Source organism: Triturus cristatus, chromosome 12, assembly GCF_964204655.1.
Source record: "Triturus cristatus chromosome 12, aTriCri1.1, whole genome shotgun sequence".
Lineage (NCBI taxonomy): Eukaryota > Metazoa > Chordata > Amphibia > Caudata > Salamandridae > Triturus > Triturus cristatus.
The window spans coordinates 316758556-316778662 of record NC_140595.1 but is presented as its reverse complement, the minus strand read 5'-3'; the positions used below and the strand labels follow the sequence as shown (position 1 = coordinate 316778662).

At 46.3% G+C, this 20107-nt stretch overlaps 1 protein-coding gene across 2 annotated transcripts in view; it reads right to left on the bottom strand.

Moving 5' to 3' along the window:
• DYNC1LI2 (dynein cytoplasmic 1 light intermediate chain 2) overlaps positions 1 to 20107 on the bottom strand; it is a 225951-nt gene that overhangs the window by 62299 nt on the left and 143545 nt on the right. For both annotated transcript variants that reach the window (XM_085638555.1, XM_085638556.1), the window contains exon 8: positions 11076 to 11187. In XM_085638555.1, coding sequence (XP_085494681.1) covers positions 11076 to 11187 — 112 coding nt within the window. The remainder of the gene's footprint in view (positions 1 to 11075; positions 11188 to 20107) is intronic.

Here is a 20107-nt window from a genome sequence, read left to right as displayed (position 1 = left end):
ACATTGGCAAAGCCAGTAGGTCTGGCGTTCGCCCACTGCCTTCTGGCAATTCCCGTTTTGTTCTGCTGGGGTTTTTGCAAAACTTTGTTTGGGTATACACTGGACACTCAATGTAAAAAAAGAAAAATAATTTGCTAAAGACAAAGCTTTGGGGTGTGAAAAAAATACACATTACCATAGTACTCCCTGGCACTGAAGGGAAATGCTTTGTATGTGGATGTGTTTCTTGTGAAAGGGTGGCATGCCGTAACTCAATTCAAAGTGCTGTTGGTACTGAAGTGAGTTGATACATTATCCCGTAATCCTAGCTTGAGTGGAAGAAAAATGTGAATGACGCCAACTACAAATTAACGGTTGACGTCTGGCTGAAACCACTGCAGTCAATTACGTTGTAATGCAAAGAAAGGGAACCCCCTCTGGAAGGAATTTTCAGGTCAGGGAGAAAGAGGGGAAAGAACGATAAATACAATGAACAATAAAGCTCCCTCGCGACCTATATCTCTTTGTAAAGTAGACAAAATCTAGTATGGGTTATGCAAAAAAAAAAAAAATCAAAGCAAATAAATTGAGGTATTACAACCTTGTTGTTTATTTTTTAATTTACTTATTTCCTCTTCCATAATATTTATATCAACATTACTTGTCTTTTTTTTAAAAAAATAAGTACAATTGTGTTTTTTTAGAAAAGTTTCTTCTTTTATAAACATTAATATTGTAAAGACAAAATATTATAAACATGTATATACTTTAAATACAACACAATACTCTGGATCCCTAAGAAAAACTAAATATGCAACAATATACAATTATCAATCTCACTCACTCAGATCAAACAAACGCAAACAACCCAAACACACATACACATCTGGGTCTAAGGGAAAGACAAAGATATTCCAGGTCTCCAAGACCAAGTTAGATGGACATGTTCAACAAGGTCTGTTCAAATAAGGCCGACGCGCGTTTCGGTGGGGTGAAACACGATGTACACCACCTTCTTCAGGACCTTTCCCAAATAGTATGGACTCTCACACAAGCAAGAATAAAGGAGTACAGATGGTACTGATCCACGAATTGCTCTCCGATGGATGTCACATAAAAAAAATAGGCTGGGCTTTTGTAGGAAGGGTATAGGGCGACTGTGCTGTTTTCACATTCAGCACTAATCCACTTGACAAGCCTGCACCCTTGAGTACATTTCTATTTTAAATGTTCTTTTCCTGTGTTCCAGAAGTTATCACACAGCTGTCACAAATTTCCTATGCTGTATGGCGTAACTATCGATGTGCTCTTTCCCAGGTACATATGGTTGCATGTACCTGCACCAACTGATATATTGTCCCTATTCCGAAATTGTCTAAATTCCTGGAACTCCAACTGTGACAGCAGATTTAGTCTACTTTACAAAGAGATATAGGTCGCGAGGGAGCTTTATTGTTCATCATGGTAATTACCTTCTACTCATTATTTTAGTAAAATGAAAAGGTCTTGGCTAACAGAGCTAAAAAAGTCAGTCCGTCTGTGTAGTAAGCGGACTCTATATATACTATACCAAAATGAGGTATAGTGTGCACAGAGTTCAGTGGCACCCCAAAGGTAGGCAGAGGTAAAAGTAGATAGCACCTTACTCTCGATTTGTGGTAGTGTGGGCGAGTAGTAATGCTTTATCAAAGGGTAGTGTTAAGCATTTGTTGTACACACTGAGGCAGCAAGTGATGTCACACACTCAAAGACTGAACCCAAGACCAATTTGTTTGTATCAAAAATATTATTAAGTTATTTTATTTCTAGAACCAAGCCAGGCCTGGTGCAGGTAAGTGAAAAAAACTTTGCAAAATCTTATGCAATGTTTTACAATTGAATGCAGATTCAAATGCAGTTAATTGAATTACAGGCAAAGTCAATGTTTTCAAATTACTGTTCAGTTATTTTTCAGATTACTTTGTAAATTCTATGTCAGGGCCGGAGGCGAGAATTATGCTCTATCTTTCTTTCAATCAGCAGCACTTCAAAGATAAACAAAACCACTGTTCCCATGAACCACAGGGAACATGACACAAAACAATAGAGCGGTCATGGCTAGACAGTCCGACATCCATGCACCAATCACAGGGCTCCTGGGAGTATGTAGTCCTCTGTCCTTATCCATTCTTCCTCTTTCTTTAATGCTGCAGCCAAATAAGTGCCTTGTTTCTCCTTCCCTAATAATTTGTTGATGGGAATGTTGTCTCATGCTAAATATGTCAAGTATAGCTTTTGTTGCCTGAACGCGCTTCGCTCTCGCGCTGTACGCTGATTGTCCCATCAGTATTGGTTACATTTTGGCACGTTTGTTTTTTCATAGCCTGCTGCGCGGGTCCTGTCAGGTTAAGCGCGTTTTGTTTCCGCGTATATATATTTTTCTGTCAGGCGAATTAGATTTTCCTCTCGTATGCCTTAGCGAGGGAACCGTTTTACTCCCTAACGGCCGGTGATCGTGGTGCCCAGGCTCGCGGTGCTCCTCCAGCCGCTCTAGGGCGCCTGGTGTGCGCCTCATCGACGAAACGTCTCGGCATTCTGCGCATTCTTCGCGCGTTTTCCCCGCCAGAGACGTTTCGCCGAGGAGCCTTCCCTGCCAATACACACCGTTGTGGTCTGTTTTCTGCCGTGAGGCAGTGTTTATTTACACGCTTCCCACCCTGTGAACGCTCGCATTACGCGAGTCAGTACCTGCCATTAGGCAGCGAGTTTCTCGGCGATTCAAATCACCTGGGGGGGGTGTCTGTACTCTCTAGGCCTTTACTTACGCTCTTGAAGGGAGTCGGTACTGGGACCCATATATTTTTTAGCACGGTGCCCTAAGATTTATCATTGCACCAGAGCTGTTGGTCCCGGGGATTTATTCCCTTCCTAACGCGAGCACTGCCTGCACTTCATTTAGGCTGACACTCAGACCCCCCCCCCCCCTTCATACGGAGGTTACCCTCTCTGGCCCCACTCACCTGCTTGACACCCTTTGATGCACACATGGAGTCGTACGACGAGGAAGCTTATCAGCAGGACGATCAGTGGGAGGAGGATCCCCTCATGGCCCTAAAGTGGGATGAGGACTTTTATGATGCCGTGGATGATTCTATCCACAAGGCGGCAGAGGAGGCCATCGGGTCCTTGGAGGATCGCCTGTCTCGCCGAATAGAGCAGGCTTGTGCGGCATTAGCCAAGGCCCAGCCCCTTCCTCCACCCTCCCCCGGTTCCGGTGGTACCCGTGCCGACACTCAGCCCCCTCCCTCTAAACGCTCTAAGGATGCTGTGGTGGATATGGATACCTTTGCCCGCTTTAAGCAGGCGTTCTTAGCGAGCAACTCCACACCGGTGACTCCCGCACCATCAGGGGATGTAGCTGATGATGCGGACGACGAGGCAGGCCCATCCCGTCCCTGGCGGCTGTCCCGTCCGGAACCGACCCCCGAGGCGCAGAATCTTTGCACCGACATGTTGGATCCCGACGATATTTTGCATCCCCTCGGAGAAAGTTGCCCAGTACATTGCCAGCAGAATCCGCCAGCCGTTAGAGGCCACAGCCAGAAGCTGTCTCAGGGCGGAATGCCCCCGGCCTTCGCTGGAGGGGAAGGTGGCTGCTACACCAGAGATAGATCCCCGCATGGCGACATTTCTGCAAAAGTTTGTCAAGGACCCCAAGCGGGGTATTGACAGGTCCTGGCGTGCTTGCCAGGACAAGCTTCTTGACGTACTTGGGCCCGCCACAAAGATTCTCGATATGGCTGAAGAGGCCAAGCTATCAGGCTCCCTGATTTCTCCCGATACCCTCTCTGCTTGGGCCAAGCGCGTGGTGGTGTTCCTAGGGAACACCAACTGCGCGCTCTCTACGGAGAGACGCCGAAGTTTACTCATAAAAGGAGGACCCCAAACTTGGAGACCTGGCCGATTCTGAGGCGGGCTCTGTAGCCCAGGGAGGTCTTTTCGGAGAGCCCTTTATTAAAGAACTGGGCAAATTGTTAATACCTTTACCTCCCGCTCAAAGTGGGGGTCAGAACCGGTGGGGGCTAGTTGCTGGAAGCAGCAAAGGCCTGGGGGAGCTCACAAAGGTGGCAAGCCTTTGAAGCTTCCCCTTCGTGGACCCAACTCATCCTGGGGCAGGAGGCTTGGCACCTCGTCCCAGGATGTGCATTGTTTCAGACCACCGAGAGCAGCAGGCTCTCAACCCAGGTTTCCAGAAACATGTCTGGTGATGGCAGCAGGCAAGCAGCCACTCAGCCTGGACACTAGCTTTAGCTAGTCTTTCAGGGGGCATCTTAGAGACCACCAAACATGTTTCTGGACCCCTAGATAGGGAGCCCCTGCTCCCTGGGACCAGAAACAATGCACATACTGTGCAGACGTGTCATGCCTCCTCCCCCAGGATGGGCCAGTGCTCTAAGAGGTAAAGCGTCAAAGGCTTGCCGCCTTTGTAATGTGGCCCCCAGCCTCTGCTACTAGCAGCAGATGGCAGCCCCTGGTTTACAACCCCACCTTGGAAGTGAAAATCCTAAAAGATAGGAGGTGTGCCCATCTCTGACAACCCCACCCCCAAGGTGGGGGTGGGGGATTAGCGAGGTGAAGCAAACTTTTTAGTCCCCGCCATCTTGAAGATGGGGATCCCCTCCAATCAAGATTAGGCCTATGCCCCCTCTCACAAGAGGGTGGCATACTAGAGGGTGGAGTCACCCCAGGTAAGGTGCCCATTGGCCCTACCTGCTACTCCCCTTAAATGCCTTCTACATTTAGTATTTAGGTGGTTCCCCCAGACCTGGCCCTCAGATCTGCGACAAACTTAGAAGAAAGAAGACACCCTGTAGCAGAAGTAGACGAGGACAACTGCCTTGGCCCCAGGCCTATTGGACTGTCTTCAGCTTCGACGACCCTGCGACCTGTCTTGCAACAACGACCTCCAAAACCCCTGGGAGGACTGTTGCCTTCAATAAAGATGGCAATCTCCAGAGGACAGCAGCCCTGTCCAGAAGAAACCGACACTAAAGACCTCAGATCCAGGTGGATCCACGTTCCCAGCCCACTCTGCACAAGACGCCCACGGCCCGAGTCTGAGTGGCTCACCTGTGCAGTGAAGTCTCCCCAGAGATCAGGACCTTGTGTCCAGCGTTGGCTGATCTCTCTTGCCCTTCAAGAGGATTCCCCCGCACCCCCCCTCCCGACAGCGACTGGCTCTGGTAAGAAGTATCCAATGTCCAAAGGCACCCCTGCACCCGAAGCCCCTGGATTTTAGTGAGCTAAACTGACTGTGTACGACCCTCTACATCCCAACTTACTTCTGCGGTCATTGGTCTTCCTCCTGCAACCTCCGGTGTAATGCCTGCAGCTTCTTTGTAGTCAGGACAACCCTCATTGAAAAGCATTGGGTGCCCAATGTCGAATTTGCACCCTGCACCCGACCGCGCCTGTGCCACTGGTGGTGTGTGTTTGGTGCTACTTTGTGCCCCCCCCCCCACTTGCTCTAACCCCCAAGTTTTGGCCCCTGCAACCAATTAACTTACCTGCAAGCAGTGTGGCTTCAGTCAACCAGTCTCCATTGGAAAGCATTGGGTCGAACTCAGATTTTGACCTCTTCACCCGGCCACCCCTGTGCATCTGGTGGTGCAGTTTTGGTACTTAGCTGACCCCTGACCCTTGCTGACTTTTGCCTCTGAAGACTGAAAATGTAAGTTCGATACGCACCTGGTTAACCGCAATTTTGTTTTCCCAATAGGATAACATTGGACAGTGTGAAAATGTTTCAAGTATCGATTTTTTAAAGTGAAAATTATTTTTCATTAAAAACATGCATACCTTATTACAAAGACCTGGGTCTTAAAATAAAGTACAAAGTATAATTTTATAAAATGTTATAAAATTCTGGAGTCATGTGTCCTTACTGATCATGTGTGCGAAATAAATGTCTTATACTCCTCTGTGTTAGGCCTAAGGCTGCTCGCCCACACTACCACTAATAGAGCACTTTCGGTTTTGCATTAAGCCCTGTACACTTTTGGGGAACCCCAGGACTCTGTGCACGGTATAACTACTTAGTGGCAATATTATATACAGAGCCAGCTTACACCCCCCCCCCCCCGCCCCCCTCCCCAATGCCGGAGGAGATTTGGAAAACGGACCCGCCATCGTCAGAAATACCACACCATTGGCAAGTATCAATGTCAAATCTGCACCCCTTAGGAGAAGTCATTTGTTTACCACGCATAGGGCTTACTGGTCTCCGAAAAAACTCTTGAAACTGGGAGGGCAGAAAACGAGGTGCTGTCTGAAGTGTGCCATTGAGAACAGAGATAATGTCCATCTACTTAAGCAGTGTCCAGAGATCCAACTCTTCTGGCAAGAAGCAGGTAAGTATTAACAGAAGCAATGATAGAAGAGATAAAGGTGAGCCTGGCACTGATAATATTTAGTATACAAGAAGGTGAAGGACTAAAAGGAAAATTGGGGAAACTACTGTCTCATTTACTTTTGATTCTAATACTAATTTCATGCAGAGAAATTTGTATTAAATGGATATCCACACTCCAGCTATCCTGGCCGAAGAGGGGTGAAACCCCGAAACCGGTCACGCTGCCACAACTTTGCTGCTAAGTTTTATTAACTGTGTCTGTGTGTTAATTTTAACCTTTTTTTTATTCCTACTGCTTCTTTGCACACTAGATGAACTTGCTCTGAATTCTTTTTCCACATTTACCTCTTTCCGCGATACTCTGCTGATCGGGGTTCCTCACTTCCTGCATTTTGCCGGTGTGCCAGCGAGAGGCACCATTTTGTTTTGGTTGGGCGCTCTCTAGTTTTCTGGCCTCCGAGCTACAAAACTGCACGCTGCGCGTTCGCAGGTGTTGGGGGCTGACAATCTAATTTGCACATTACTTCCTTGACGCCGCCACAACTTTGCTGCTAAGTTTTATTAACTGTGTCTGTGTGTTAATGTTAACCTTTTTTTAATCCTACTGCTTGTTTGCACACTAGATGAACTTGCTCAGACTTCTTTTGCCACATTTACCTCTTTCCGCGATACTCCGCTGATCGGGATTCCTCACTTCCTGCTTTTAGCCGGTGTGCCAGCGAGAGGCGCCATTTTGTTTTGGTTGGGCGCTCTCTAGTTCTCTGACCACCGGAGCGACAAAAATGCACGCTGCGCGTTCACGCAGCGGACGTGCGCAGCGGGCTCGCCGCAGGCGCACCTAAGGCAAGCCCGTCTGCGCCGGTCAGCGTCCCGATGGCGGCCGGGGCCAGTCATGCTGTCCCTCAGTCTATTGGTGTGCCGACTCGTCGGTGCTTCTCCAGTGAGTCGTTAAAACTGTTAAGGGGAACTATTTGTGCCCACCAGGTCTACCCTAATTTGTTGGGGAAGCAATATTTTGTGTGTTTGGTTTGTGGGTTTCATCTCGGTCTTGACTCGAATTCTATTAGTAGGTCGTCGAGTGTGCCTACTATTTCAGCGGCGCGGATGAATGCTCGCTCACTGAAGAAACATCATTCGGATGTGTTTGAGCTACTGGTTGATAACTCTCTGGATCTTCTGTTTATCACGGAGACCTGGTTGGACAGCTCTTCTGATCCAATTGTCCCTCTGGCTACTCCTGGGGTTAATATGTAGACTAGACCGTCCGATGAGGAGGCGGGGTGGGGTTGTCATTATTTTTAAACAGAAGTGGGAGCTTTGGAAGTGTGACTTTAGTACCTGGGGTGGGTGTGAAGCCCTTGATTTTAGTATTCGCTTTTCGGCTCATTGCATGTTGGGGGGGCTCTCTGATTTATCGTCCTCCAGGCCCGGCGAAATCCTTTCTTCAGGCCTGCGATGAGGCTGTGACAGCACGGGCTTTGCGTTTTTCTCATTATTTGATTCTTGGCGATTTTAATATACATCTGGATCAGAGAGATTCTAGGGATGCATCAGAGTTCCGAGATATTTTTCAACTCTGCACATTTTTCCCAATGGGTCACTCAGGCGACCCATCAAGGGGGCTATATTCTTGATTCCATCTTTGCTAACTTCTCCATCAAAGCCAATTACCCCCTTCCAGTCTCTTGGTCGGATCATTTTTTGACCTTCTTCTCGTGGGAGGTGGCCTTACCTAGTTCAAGGGCTTTAGTCTGCCATAAACCACCTTTTAAAAGAATTGATCCCGCCAAATTGGCTATGGCTTTATCGGCCAGCAGGCCGCCTCTTCCTCAGGATTTGGATGGGAGCCTTTTAGCTTTCTCTAATTGGATTCAGGACACTATGTCTACTATCACCATCCCCACTTCGAGGAGGCGCTCTAGGGAGTCTCCCTCCAAACCATGGTTCACAGCTGAGCTGAAACTTTTGAAACAGGATTGTAAAAAATTGGAACATTCTTGGCGCCTCAGTAAATACTGTTTGGCGGCAAAGGGTTTGCTTAGGCAGAGCCAGAAAATCTATTATAAGGCGATCTCACTAGCTAAAAGGGATTACTATGCTGTTCGTATCGACCAGGCACATAACAACTCAAAGGAGATCTTTGCTATTGTTCAGAGCTTTATGTCACCTATAGCTCAGATTAGCGCCCGGCCAGCGACGGATGCTTGGTGTGACACGCTATGTAATTTTTTTTGGGATAAAATTTGAGGGATACAAGATAGTTTTATATTGCCTCATTCTAAACCCCTGCCATCCACGATCTATTCTATTTTTCCACCCATTTCCGATGCTATCTCTCCTAGTCACACCCTGGTTAATTTTTCCCTGGTTGACTTATCTTGTACGCTGAGGATTTTGAAGGGACTGAAGTCTGGCTCACCTGCGGACCCCTGCTCTGCAAGACTATTGGCATCAGTGGCTGAGGTGGTGAATTCCGAGGTGAACAGTATTATTAACCGTTCTTTGCTGGATGCTTGTGTCCCTAGTGTTTGGAAGCAGGCAAAAATCATTCCCCTATTGAAGAAACCTGCCCTCAATCCCTTGATTCCTGGGAATTATAGGCCCATTTCCCTTCTTCCTAGCCTTGCTAAGGTGTGCGAGAAGATAGTGAACAGACAACTGTCTGAGTTTGTGGAGAGGGAGGGGCTCTTGCATCCGGCTCTGTCGGGTTTTCGCTCCTCTTACAGCATGGAAGGGGCGCTGGTAGAAGTGACTCAGGCGATTCGGGACTGTCTCGATGCCGGCGGGAGAGCAGCCTTAGTGCTGCTCGACCTGTCGGCTGCTTTTGATACGGTCTCCCATTCTTTATTGCTGGACAGACTTGCAGAGATTGGCGTCTCTGGATCAGCCTGGGGTTGGATTAAGTCCTTTTTTGAGGGCCGGGTTCAGCAAGTATGGCTTCCTCCAGCTGCATCCTTACCTCAGCGGGTCTCCACGGGGGTACCACAGGGATCATCCCTTAGCCCCCTTTTGTTTAACATCTATCTTACTCCTCTAGTCATATTGGCGGAGGATTTGGGGTCTAAGGTGATCGCATATGCCGACGACACCCAGTTACTTTTTACTTGGCATATAAATGAGAATGCCGTGGCCCCTGTTCAGCTTTGCCTATCTTCGGTTTTCAAGTGGCTTGCGAAGGCCCAATTAAAATGTAATGAAGATAAGTCTGAGGTACTTTTGTTTGGTAATTTCTCCCTTGGGTTCAGAGATACGATCTGGCCATCGGCGTTTCCGCCCCCATTGTCTAACAGGTGTGTGGCAAAGAACCTTGGAGTGTGGTTTGAAGATAATCTCTCTTTTACAATTCAAGTTAAGAGACTCGCGGGATGCTGTTTTGGCCTCCTTAGAGTCCTGAGAATATTTCTTCCACTCCTTCCTCAGGCGGCGAAAGATTCAGTGGTACGTGCGCTCATTCTCTCCGCTTGGATTATGCCAATGCGCTGTATGTGGGGATCCCGGCCTATTCCCTTAATAAACTCCAAGTGGTACAGAATGCGGCGGCCCGCCTTCTGGGAGAGATTCGCTCTCTCCATTGGCTTCCTATGAGGGCGCGGGTGATGTTTAAATCTCTCACTATTGCCCACCGTGCTCTTCACGACCTGGGGCCACTTTATCTGCAGAAACGGTTCTCCTTTTACGTTCCAGGGAGGCTACTGCGCTCTTCGGCACTCAGGCTGGCAAAGGTTCCATGTTTCCACCGGCACCGACTAGGTGCCTCCCTGGCCGGGGCTTGGAATGCTCTACCGCTGGCGCTTCGCAGTATGGAAGATCCAGAAGCTTTAAAAAAATTGTTAAAAACTCATCTTTTTGTTTGAGTTTCTGGTTATGCCTTCAGTTTCCATTTGCTCGCGCAGGGACACTCCTCGGAGTAGCTGTGCGCGTTAGAAGACCAGCTAACATAACATAACTCCACCCACCTGTACAGACTGGGTTAACTCAGCGAAGCATATTGGCAGGATGGATTATTTTAATGGTTCAGAAAAACTCGTCACAATGTGGGAAGCCTTTCTTTTTCCTTCAGTAAGTTAATATTTTAAGTAAGAAGGGACAAAACATCACAGGGGCCGATAACGAACTCCGGAGGTCCAAGGATTAAAGACAAATCTGAACATAGGAGTTAAGTGGTGGCTCTTGCAAATCCCACACTAAAAGTTTGAACGAGACTTGGTCTAGGAGGTTACAGCCCCCAGCAGGTTAGGCTCTGTCTGGCTTACGTACTGTACTGTACTGCCTCTTGTTGCATATTAGGACCAAAAAAAAAAAAGATTGCTTCTATGTGAAACCCACTGATCCAGTGTCCTAGAACCAGTGTCTAAGGAAAGCTTGTCAGTTTTTATACACTTCCCTTCCAAGCTGCAATTGTTCAGTCTTGCTCATAAGGGACTACTATTTTGTAGCGCCACTGCCCACAGTGGTGCCATGAAAACTTAGTGTATGTTACTTGTTGAAATGGCCAATAAAAAGATGTATTAAAAAGACAACTATTTTAAAACCCTGGCAAACTGGCTATTCTCAAATAAAGCAACATTTGATTGGCTTACACTTGGACTTTAATAGTGAAGTAAATAAGGTCTGAGAGTTCACAACAAAGTGCTGATGAGGACAGTTACAAAACAATCAATAAATAATCTTTATCAACATTATAAAAATACAAAAAATGATTTACCTTTCTTACTGGAGGCATCACAATGAAGTCTTCATATGCATCGTCTGGTTTCACTGCTGAAAGGTTTTCGTGCAAAATTGCAATTTTCTTTTCATTGTCCCAACCAGCAGGACTTGAAAAATGACAACAGTGGATAAAACATTAATATTTATTCATTTTATCACAACATTTAGTTTATTACATCAACAATAAAACTTCAGGTACAAGGAGTTCCATTAATAATTTCAATATGGATAGCTATTTTGAGCTAGCAGAACAAGTTACTTACCTTCAGAAATGCCTTATCTGCTGGAGACTCTATCTAGCACAGATTCCTTACCAAAGAATATTCCCAGGCGTCAGACTGGATCCGGACATTTTTTGGTTAGCAGTACCCCTGCACGCCTCCAGGTGAAGTAGTTCTGCTCAATGTGGCATAGTTGGCACCGGAAATGGCGTGTGTGGTGCATGTAGAGGCACCACCTCAGCATGCTAAAGTCAGTTTCTTTTCAGGACCTTCCCCACCAGAAGCATGGAGCCACGAAGAACAATGACCACTGCTGCGCTAAGCTAAGGCCCTTAAAAGGAGGAACAACCCTTCAACTCTGAAATCCGTTTGCAGAACGGGGAGGAAGTGTGGGTCGGGGAGGAATCTGCGGCTTTATAGAGTCTCTACCAAATAAGGTGAACTTGTTCATCTGATAGAGACTTCTAGCCGCAGATTCCTTACCTTAGAAAAGATATCCAAACAATACCTCCTCGGAGGTGGGGCCACAATACAGAGTAGACTAAAAAGTCATGCGGGTATGAACGGGCAAAGTGACCGTCACACGGACCTAACTGTCCAGGCAGTAGTGCTTCGTAAATGTGTACAGGAAAGCTCAGGTTGCTGCCTCAGCACCTTAGGATGCACGGCCTGGCAGTCCCAGAGAATCTTAGCGTTGTGGACTCGCTCAAGACACCAAAGACAAACCAAATACGGCACCATCACTGACATCTTTAGATGACAGGCGCCACATGGCTTAAAACCAGCCTTTATGGCGGACATCCTCCACACTAGGAGACCAAGTCTCAAAAACTCTTTCACAAAAGGTGGATAAAAAGGTCAGTCAAAAATTGACTGGGTAAGCCCTTCTCTGGATTTGTGCTGATGGGCGTAGAAAGAAAAGAAGTGACGCCAATGCGCTGGGGTGGTGCCTGTATAAGTACCACGCAGGTCACTACTGGCGCAGACTCCCTGCGGAGTCGAACAATGCCACCAAGAGGCGCTCAGGGGTTCTGCTCTTCAAAATATTTCCCGTATCCACTCTGATACTTGGGTGGATATTCTAAGGTAAGGATTCTGTAGCTAGAAATCTTTATCAGATGCAGCTTTTTTGCTCTTCAGTGTTTGTGCCAATTCTGCTGGACAAATGCAAAAAGAACTGTTGATGGACAGAATGCAGAACAATGTCATACATTCACCCCAGTACAGAGATCTGGGCCTAAATCCATAGTTTTTTTGCTCACCATGCCATTCCAGTTTGAACCCAGCCATGTGCAAATCAGTCTTGACCCTGTACCCCATGGGAACAGTCCAGCCCGAACTGCCAGGCCAGGTCCTCCCTGGACTGGAAACAAGCATCCTAGGACCGGTTTCACTGGGGGTGAATGTTTTGATTTGTTCTGCATTCCGTCCATCAATTGTGTGTCTTTTGCTTTCTCGCCCTAAGTGCGCCAGGTATGCTCAGACGTGAGTCCTGGGCTCACTGTGCCACTGGAATCAAGCTATGCTGGCTGAAGAGGGGTGAAACCCTGAAACCGGTCCTAGGATGCTTGTTTCCGGTCCAGGGAGGACCTGGCTTGGCAGTTCGGGCTGGACTGTTCCCATGAGGCACAGGGTCAAGACTGATTTGCATATAGCCAGGTCTAAACTGGGGTGGCATGGTGAGCAAAAGAATGATGGATTTAACCCAGATCTCTTGACTGGGAGTGAATGTTTTGATTTGTTCTGCATTCCGTCCATCAATTGTGTGTCTTTTGCAATTCTGCTGGACAGACATATCTTATACATGTAGGTGGGGACGTGCGTTCGTGCACATTTACTTCTTAAACAATAAACCTGTGATGCTCACTAAAGACACATCACTCTTGTTTGGACACTAAAGTAGAGTCCTTCAAGCTGTTGCATTCATAATGGATCATCTGTGATATTTTACTACCCAGGACTTAAAAGTGACTGTCTGACAAGAATTCTTCTGATATTCAGAAATGTGTTCACCAGCACAGTACTGATGTGCATTCTTTTTAGATCAGAGGTATAGATCCCTCCAAGGCCTTTCTACAGTCATATAGGTTAATCATCTCAAATGTCTCTTCCCAATCATGCCATATGCCTACTGCTAAAATATTTGGTATGGCACTACCACCTAGACTGGCCTGAGTAGTCAAGACCTAGGGTCATTGGTACTGAGTAATGGCATTTGCGAAAACCTAGTCTCCAGCCCTACTATGCCTCCCTTACCTTCCCCTCTGGACAGATGATGATGCATCTCATAATTGTGCATAAATTGCAACAGTCTCCCTTCAGGCGCATCAGTGGTACAGCTGGGGGGCTACAGAAATATCTGCAGAACTGCTATCTGCAATGGAAATCAGGTGTGTGCATCTAGTGGTATTCCACATGCCAGTAAAGGCAAGACTAGAAACAGCACATTACTGTTCAGACTTATTCGCAGCCATTCAGCAGTGATGTCTCTAACTTAGGCAACAAGTTACAAAGCATGATTGAAGGTCTAAGACAGTCTTGATTGTTAACCGTTAATCTCAGACAATGCCCCCTTAGAAGTTGTGTAAGGCATTCAAAGCTGCTAACCCATAACAGGCAGTCTACCCTTCATTGTTAAATAGTTCACATGATTTCATTCACATTACTCAAACATGCAGATCCCATATAGAGGTCTTTATTCTACAATGGTATGGCACAGTTCTATCCCACTGATTCTGTAAGACTCCTTGAAAAATAAAGCATCTTGATAATCTTGATTGTAGGAGCAAAGATGACTGACAAATTGATGCTTTCACATTCCTAGAGAAGCAGCCACCACCACAAATGATCCACCCGGAGTTTTGAGAGGAGACAAACCACCTATCATATCTACACATCATCTGAATTTGTTACACTTTTTATTTTTAAGTAATCTTGAAGCCGTATGATGTTTTGTAAGCCACAGTGAAGTTCAATATAAATCATGTTCAATTGCAAAACTTGCTTTCTTGTCCCCTTTTTAGGTCTTGCCTACCAGACAGATTTTAGCTGCCTGTAGCTGAAAAGCCTCGTGTGGACCACACCAAAAACATACAGTGGGTTTTAAGGCCGCCCATTGCTCATCCTTAGTTGGTTTTATTGTTACCGATTTCCTTGCTTTTTAGTCAATGGCTGGTTGTCCTTTTCCTGTGTTTGTCCTTCCCTCAAGCTTAGCAACTTCACCAGGCTGTACCTGATTTGCACCCTTCCACTTCTATCATTTAGGGAACTACTTCTTTCTTTCTCTTTCAGCACTCCAAGAGAGGGCTTGTGTTTGCCAGCACTCTCCCTTGTGTGCTTCTTCCTACCCCGGACACCTACCCCTCTCTGCACACTCCTGTGTTGCTCTCTCCCTCATCTTTCTCCCAAAGTTTTTTTTCTTTTTTAAAGCTTTTATTGAAGGTTCTGACAATTCTACACATCAGTGATTACATAGTTACAGCTCAGTTAGGGATCAGGCATTACACATCATCCAACATCACATATTGAAACATCTCGCATATTACATCAATATCATTCTCAACAACAAGGCATTTGGTTTAGTGCTTTGATTTAAGTAAGTCCGGATGCTCACGCAAATATCTTGTCAAAGGTTCCCAAATGTCTGAGGGCTTAGAGTTGGTTGGCAGTTCTTCCGCATATAGCGAAAAATTATCCCTACAATAGACAGCATCTAAAATCCAGTTTGTAAGAGTAGGGGATGTCTTGCTGTCCCAGTGCATCACAACTCTACGTTTTGCAAGCAACAACATAATGGCTATCAGCTTTTTTTTTTTGGATCGTGCTGGTATATTAAGGCCCAAGAGACAGAGTCAGGGCACACATGGCAGTGTACCTAGCACCAGCATTCCCAAATGGTAGGTTACATCTTCCCAAAATTTCTGTATCTTATTACAATCCCATGAAAGGTGGATAAAGTCTGCTTGATCAGTTCTGCATCTTTTACAGTGCGCATTATCACGTAGTCCATACCGACACAGTTTGGCTGGGGTGTGATATGTTTGATGTATGTATTTGAAATGTATGATGCAGAGATTTCCGTTAGGTGTGAGCAATGTAGTGAGCGTACAACACGAGACCCAGTCTTCATCCGTTAGCGGAGTATCTAATAAGCTATTCCATTTGTCACGTTCTTTGTAAGTATCTGCGCCTATTTCCGTTTGCACCATTTTATACAGTCGTGAGATCAAGTTGGAGTGCGTGGTCACAGCTATCAGTGTTTGTAGTGGTTGAAGGCTAAGGGGTTCTCTGGGGAAGGAAGGATATAATTCCCTTATAGCCGCTCTGAGCCTATGATAAATGAATCTAAAAAGGAGCGACTGGTTTCGAACATACGACAGAGGTAATAAAAGTTCCGTTAGGATATAGGTCACCCATCTGCGGTATTCCTACCTGATCCAGCAACCTCATACTCTTTTGTTCTTGTGTGACAGATATAGCACGGTTATGTGCTAGTGGTAGGTTCGGTGTATATAAAGGAGTCTTGTTCGCTAATTGACTGATGCCATGCCATGCTTGCGACGTTGTGCGTATCGTATTGATTTCCTGTGATGTCAGGTAGGGTCGCGTATGCGGCAGTATTTGGGGTAGTGGTATCGGATCCGCGTCGCCATCTTCCACCGCTAGGTGTGGGAGGTATTTTACTGGGTGATACCAGTAGTAGGCGTATTGTGCCTGGGCACATAGATAGTATATATAAATGTCAGGGGCTGTACAGCCACCAGCGGTGTATGGGAGTGTCATGGTTTTCAAGCTGATGCAAGCTTGCTTTTCAGCCCATATTAATTTAACAAAGGCCGCACGTATTCTATTAAAGATTGAGTGGGTGGCGGTATTGGTATATTAACAAATAAATATAACAATTTGGGCAATAACACCATTTTTATTAACGATATTCGATCTGCTAATGAGAGAGGGAGAGTGATCCACCTATTTATCTGCGTCTCAATATGATCCACCACCACCCCATAATCACGGTGGATCCAGACTCCAAGATATTTAATTGGATCTTCCTGCCATATGAGGGGAAATTCTAGATTTGGTGCTTTTGTATTTACTGTCAACGGTATTACTGCTGACTTGTCCCAATCAATTTGCAATCCCGAGTGCCCTCCAAATTTTATATATTCTAGCAAAAGCACTGATAAATTTTCTTCAGGGTTCCGCAAATATAACCCCATATCGTCAGCGTATAGTGATATGCTAATTGGCCCAAGTCGGAACCGTAATGCCGTGTGTGCATAGTTCTGCCGTATTTTACAAGCCAATGGCTCCAGTGCTATTGCGAAAAGCAGTGGGGACAACGGACAACCCTGTCTGGTTCCACGTTGTATGGGTATTGCATCAGATATGTGTCTGTTTACCTTAACGCGGGCAGTGGGCTTAGTATAGAGAATGGCGATCCAGTTGATCAGCCTAGGTGGTAATCTTATTCTATTTAAAATCGCAAACATATAGGGCCACTCGACGGAATCAAATGCCTTGGCGGCATCTAGTAGGACGGCCACTGCCTGTAACTCTGGATTCAGTTGATGCAGCAAGGCAAATATGGTGCGCAGGTTATGTGCATTCGATCGCCCTGGGATAAAACCTGATTGATCAGGCAGGACTATAGTGGGCATAAATGGTTGCAGCCTTGTAGCGATAATTTTGGCCAGTACCTTAACATCGGTATTTATTAGTGAAAGGGGCCTGTATGACTCTGCTTTATCCGGGTTTTTGTCTGGTTTCAATAAGGCTATTATAAGCGCCTCTCGCAGCGTCGGAGATAGGATTTTATTGTTATAAGCCTCATCGTACATTTCAAGCATGGATGGGACCAGGAGATCTGAATATGCTTTATAAAATTCTCCAGTGTAGCCATCTGGGCCAGGTGATTTACCATTGGGCAAAGACTTTATAGCGAGCTGTACTTCTCCTCCGTCACAGGTAGGGCTTGGTGTTCGCGGCGTGAATCTGACAACCACACCAGCGCAATATCTTCGACATATTTTAGTATTTCGGACTCCGGTACAGTATGTTGAGTGCTGTAGAACTCCCTATAAGTGTCCACAAAGGTTGACAATATACCCTGGGTGTCACAGTGTATCTGTCCACTTCTGTCGTCTAGTCGTGTGACAGTGTGTGGTTTATGTTCAATGCGTATTTTGTGCGCCAACACTCGACCCGGCCTACCACTTTCGCCTAGCTTACGTGCAGTACAACGACGGCCAATGTCTTTTATTTCATCCTCTGAGAGTTCATTGTACCTGCTCATCTCTTCGCTACCTAATGCTAGTGTAGTGTGTGTGCGTTTATTCTACCCTCGCAGTTCTTCAATTGGGTTCTTATGTCCTTAAATATACCAGCATTTGTGCTGATGCAGACGCCTCGCAGCGTCGTTTTGAATGCCTCCCAGAGCACCCCAGCGCTATCCACCGAGCGCCTATTATCCGCAAAGTAGTCTTCTATCACCTTAGGTATCTCTTCTTTGTAAATGGGATCCAACAGTGCCGCCGCATAAAAGCACCATACAAATGGTGGGGGTGTGTATGTTGGAATCAAGAGGGCTAATAGGACCGGTTTATGATCCGATAGGGTCTGGGGAAGGTGTTGCACATCATTTGCCCATGTGGAAGCGTGCTCAGTAAGGAGCCAGTAGTCCAATCTGGACCAACTGCTATGCACCGTAGATGAGTGTGTACTCTCTAATGTGGTGGGGTGGTGTACACACCAGATGTCACGCAGACAAAACTCCGTAATTCCATTTTTCAAGACAGATACTGCACGTTTGTGATATTCCGTGGTGTTTGGTGATCGGTCCTTACAAGTATCTAATGTAACGTTTAGGTCTCCCCCCCCCACATCAACTCCAGCAGTGGTAATGTTCGCAGAGCAGTAAATAATTTCTGAAAAAAATCAGGATCGTCCGTATTTGGGCCATATACATTAATGATACCGAACTTAGTGCCCCGCAGTGTTCCTGTAATTATGACAAACCTCCCCTGCGGATCAGTAAGCGTTTCATCTAATACAAAATTGGTGCCCCTACGTATAAGGGTTGATACACCCCGGGCGTAGGATAAGTAAGTTGCCGACACTGTGAGCTCTGCCCATCTGAAACCCAACCTTCCAGCCTTGTGTGGTGGAAAATGTGTTTCTTGATGTAGGGCTATGTCAATGTGCTGTCTATCAAGGTAAGCCAATACTTGCCCGATTTTTTTTGGACTATTTAGGCACCTGACATTCCAAGTTAAAAAACGTATCGGCGCGGTTGCAGGCGTACTATGTGATATCAGTGTCTACCATTATGTACAATTGGCCTGAAACCTTATATTTTTGTGCAATCTCCATGGCGCTGGTGCCCGTGTCACTGAACAGCAGTGTCCACATACATGCATAGATATCAGAACATAACAAGCATTTTCTCTTTAATGCATCAAAACCTCCACCTCTCCCTCCCCCCACCCACTTCACCACCCCAACTATGGCAAAGACAATCCCCATCAACAATTAACAAACACAAATATTCCCCCCAAAACTCCCCCCTTGGATTAATACCCACGAAACGGGTGCAAAAGCAGTGGTGTACACAGAGGGGCGGTAGTTACCAGCTAATAACCTCAGCGGTGCTACAGCTGAGGGACCGATTCAACATAACATACTTCATTGAAGCATAATAAGTATGCATCACATCCTATTCGTTACTGTTCAATCGCCTGCATCTTAAGAGTTCCATAACCTCCACCACATCCGTGATAATTCAGTCAGCAACATGCATATATTTATCGCTACTTACATATCTGGTGTGCTACTAGGCCGCTCCAAGTACTCTCGCAAGTAGAAAAAATATATATATTTTGTTAGGAGGTCAGCTAATGAGCACTATCTTCGTCTCTGCGTCTTCTTACGCCGTGGTAAACCGTCTTGTCTTTACTCGACATCCGATGTGCGGTCCTGTTCCATGCTCTGGCCCCGTGGAGATTTACGGCGCAGTGTGCGCGGATGATGCAGTTGCAAGAATTTAAGGACTTCTTTAGGGTCATTACAGATGGTGCTTTTCCCGTCTTCAATGATTTTCAGACGAGCAGGATAGATTATGGCATATGATATATTGTTCTCCCGTAATTTCTTTTTGACATCCATAAACTTCTTATAGTGCCTCTTGAACTTGCGAGGTGAAGTCCGGAAATAATGATATTGTCATTCCTTCTTGGGTAAGATTCCCCAATTCACGGGCTTTGCGGAGCGCAGCATCTCTGTCTCTATAGTTCAGGATTTTGGCGATGATGGGTCTCGGTCGCGCTCCAGGCATCGGTGGCGGCGCCAGGGATCTGTGTGCCCGCTCCACTATAAACACTTCGGAGAATGTATCTCTGTCTAGCATCGTAATTAATAATGTCTCGACGTACCGTTCCAAATTTCCTGTGCGAGTGGATGCCGCCACTCCCATGATGCGTATGTTGCAACGTCACGATCTAGCTTCCAAATCCTCAGTCTTTGCTAGGAGAGTCTGTAGAGTTTTTTCCGCTTTAGTCTGTTTCTGTTCCAATTGCTGATGAGAGTCTTCCACGTCCGATATGCGACGCTCAGCTGTGTCTATACGTTCTGTATGTTTATCTAGTCGTTCAGCCATACAGTCCACTCGGTATGGTAGGGTGTCAATTTTACCGTCTATATTTGATAGAGTCGCTTGTATCGTCGCAAACATCGATTGAAAATCCACCGTCGCATCTGATCCCGTCGCAGCAGCAGCACCCATCGGGCCCCGCCCAGGTGTTTCAGTGGT